Source organism: Chlamydotis macqueenii, chromosome 3, assembly GCF_036417535.1.
Source record: "Chlamydotis macqueenii isolate bChlMac1 chromosome 3, bChlMac1.mat, whole genome shotgun sequence".
In the NCBI taxonomy this organism is placed as follows: Eukaryota; Metazoa; Chordata; class Aves; order Otidiformes; family Otididae; genus Chlamydotis; species Chlamydotis macqueenii.
This window is the reverse complement of record NC_141558.1, coordinates 13,394,722-13,397,810: the sequence shown is the minus strand read 5'-3', so window position 1 is coordinate 13,397,810 and position 3,089 is coordinate 13,394,722. Positions and strand designations below refer to the sequence as shown.

The 3,089-nt window shown below is 51.4% G+C and overlaps 1 protein-coding gene and 1 non-coding gene across 2 annotated transcripts; both read right to left on the bottom strand.

The window, feature by feature from the left end:
• Positions 1 to 710: 710 nt before the first annotated feature.
• LOC104484611 (uncharacterized) lies at positions 711 to 2,156 on the bottom strand. The gene is made up of 2 exons (XM_086743515.1): positions 1,971 to 2,156; positions 711 to 1,868 (listed from the first exon to the last, which is right to left on the bottom strand). The coding sequence occupies exons 1-2, from the start codon at positions 2,154 to 2,156 to the stop codon at positions 711 to 713; spliced, it is 1,344 nt and encodes a 447-aa protein (XP_086599641.1).
• A 614-nt stretch (positions 2,157 to 2,770) lies between these two features.
• TRNAK-UUU (transfer RNA lysine (anticodon UUU)) lies at positions 2,771 to 2,843 on the bottom strand. The gene has a single exon. It is a non-coding gene; the product is annotated as a tRNA-Lys (tRNA).
• Positions 2,844 to 3,089: the final 246 nt, after the last annotated feature.

Here is a 3,089-nt window from a genome sequence, read left to right as displayed (position 1 = left end):
GGCCTCATTTAAAATCGTTCTTCTTCTGAGTCACTTGATAGAGAGGGCTTACAATCAAACTGTAATTTGGAATATACATTCTAAAGAAACCTACAATGCCTAAGAAAGCTTGGGTTTCCTTTTTGTTACTTGGTGGAGACATAGCTGTTATTTTGTTGATCATTTCCATTGGGATCTGACAATGTCCATCTTGCCATTTCAGTTGTCTAAAATCAGTTTAAAACAGTGCCCCACAGCTGCCTGGCTCCCCCGGCCCCCCCAGCCCCATGTGCATTAAAAACCCCAACTACCCCCCAGCACCCATCCCAACCCCCGCCCCAGCTCCCATGAGGTCTCCCATGGGTGCAGCATGCTGCACCACCAAGGAGGCAAGGGCAAGAGAAGGAGGGGAATGTGCCCCACTGCCCTGAGACCCCTGAAGCTCTACCATCCCATGGCTTCCTGGAGGAAGTAGGGATGCGAAACCTGCTGGGGGCTCAGCCATTGGCACTGGAGTGGCTGGTAAATATCAGACAGACTGTTTCCCCATCCCATCCCATCCCATCCCATCCCATCCCATCCCATCCCACCCCTGCAACACCCTCCATGGCCAGAGCAACCCCAAACCAATACTGGGAGCAGCTAAACACGTCAAAAGCAGGTATTTGCCCCTCCCAGAGGATGTCTCCTCACTACCAACAGCAGGCGAGCCCAGTGGGACACCCCGTAGCTTAGTCGGAGTCACTGAAGTCCGTGAAGAGAATCTCGTGGCCATGACTCGAGTACTGAAAGTCCGTCTCCATCAGGGGCAGGTTGAGACCCCATTCATTCTCCTCATCAGAGCTCTCTGAGAGAGAAGGGCTGAACTCAACAGGCATCCTCAGCCGCTGCCATCTGCGCTGCGGCAGCCGGCTGGTGGGCAGCTCATGCAGGTAGATGCAGTCTGATTTGAATGGGCAGTGGCCGTGGCTTCGGACAAAGAACTTACACCTGATTTTCCCCATCCGCGCCTTGAAGGTTTCGATGAGCTTCTCCTTCTCATCTGCCTCCGAGACCCAGTATTTGTGGGGAATGTAGTAACTGGAGGTGACCTGGCACTCTGGGCAGGCCTTGATGACTGTTCTCTGGAAGTCCCGACCGCGACGCCACTGACGGATGCAGCCCACACAGTACGCATGGCTGCAGTTTGGGAGGATCCCAAAGAGACGCTCCTCCGGCAGTGGCTTGTCATACACCCGATCCATGCAGATGCCACACACCACAGCCTTGCTCCGGGCCCTCAGCACTGCGGTGGGGACTGGAGCTGCCGCAGCACCCAGCTCCATGGGGAGGTGTGCAGGGTCAGTCCATGTCGCTTTCTCCACCCCTGCCTTTCTGGGGTCAGGGGAATTTGGATCCAGTCTCAGCATTTGTGGTTGGGAGCCTGAGGCACTCCAAGATTGTACAGGGACACATTCTCCACCAATGGTCCCACAGGGGACATTATCAGGTGCTGAGATGTTCTCCTTATCTTCCTCCTCAATGTCCACACTTGGCAACTCAAAGGCCACATGCGTCACGCTGGGGACAGATTGGGCTGGCCAGCACCAGGCCCCCTCCCATCCCTGGGCCACTGCTGCAGGTACATTGCCAGGCTCCGAGCACCAGCGGCTCGGGGACGCAGTGGGCATGGGGCCATCGGAGGTCCCCACTGGCAGTGGCTTCTCTTGGATGTGCTGGTAGCTGCACTGCTCTCCATAGCTGCAAAACCCTCTCTTAAAGTACCTACAGATCTGGGTTGACTTTCTGTTGTTCGAGAAGCAGCAGTTCTGGCCCCATTGATAGGATCCATGGGCAAAATTCCTGCCAACTGGAGAAGCTGCATGGCTGAAATCTTCTCGTGTATCTCGCTCACTCAGAGACACAGATTGGGTGGTTTCAGTCTCACTTATGAGTTCTTCCTCTTCCTCCTCCTGTTCCTGTGATGACTCTGCTTTTTCATCATCCCTTACTAAACAAGCTGAATTCTGCTTCCAAGATTTTTTCTTGTGTATAGGGGTGACTGATACCAGCATGGCTTCATTCTCTGGTTCAGCTACAGCGCCTGTCACCAGGGTCTGAGTAGCCACAGTGCCTGTTGCTGGAGCTGAAGTAATTGCAGTGCCCATCGGAGGGGTTGGGATAGCCACAGTGCCCATCGTAGGAGCTGGGGTAACTGCATGACTCCCACACCTGCACCAGTGTTTAATCCTAAGCAAGAGCTGACACACATTCAGGAGACCTAGTAATAGAAGCACACTGCTCCGAATATCCCAAGGGTGTTCAAAATTCTCAAGAGCTCTTGCAATTAGCCAGGAGGAGAAGGAGAAAGTAAAGGAAGGTGTTCCCTCCTCATGGCTCTCCGGGGAGAAAAAGGAAAACGTGCAATCACTAGTAGTTCCCGCAAGATGGCTCCTGAAGTAGTGAGGTGAAACTGCCACTGCCGCTCCGCTCTGCAGACCACCCATCACCATTGAGTACAAATACAAGATTGGTTTTATTACCAATGTTTTTATCATGCCATAAGCCAGTGCCACATAGCACAGCAAAGCGATATCTTTAATCCAGCTCTCAGAGCTGATAAACTGCATATAAACACCAGCAAACAGCATGTACAGTAAGTAGGGTACTACACCACACAACTCGGAGAACAACTGTGAGAGCAAATAAAACACCACTATGGCCAGTAGCAACCAAACCCACATAATGAATGCTTCCAACAAATTTGTTTTGACACACTCTGCTCAAGTCTGTTTTTATCTCAACCCTTCAGAGCCTGACCAGGGGCTTGAACCCTGGACCCTCAGATTAAAAGTCTGATGCTCTACCAACTGAGCTAGCCAGGCCCCTGCAGAGTACCCCTTGGGCACCAAAAATATCGTTCAACCCCTATCAGCAGCTAAACACCACACAGCTGTTCCCTCCCTCTCCCCGGTGTGATGGGGGAGAGAATCAGAAGGGTAAAAGTAAGAAAACTCGTAGGTTGAGATAAGAACAGTTTACTAGGACAGCAAAGGAAGATATGATATTAACATATATTATTAATAATTAGAATATAATATAGTATATACAAAACAAAAAATGCACAATTT

What these genes read in the sequence shown, in the direction of transcription:
- LOC104484611 (XM_086743515.1), bottom strand. Translation starts at nt 2,156, where the DNA reads ATGGGCACTGTGGCTATCCCAACCCCTCCGATGGGCACTGCAATTACT. An exon ending in AGCAGAATTCAGCTTGTTTA is followed by an intron (nt 1,869 to 1,970) that starts GTAAGGGATGAT and finishes TCTCTGAGTGAG; the next exon opens with CGAGATACACGAGAAGATTT.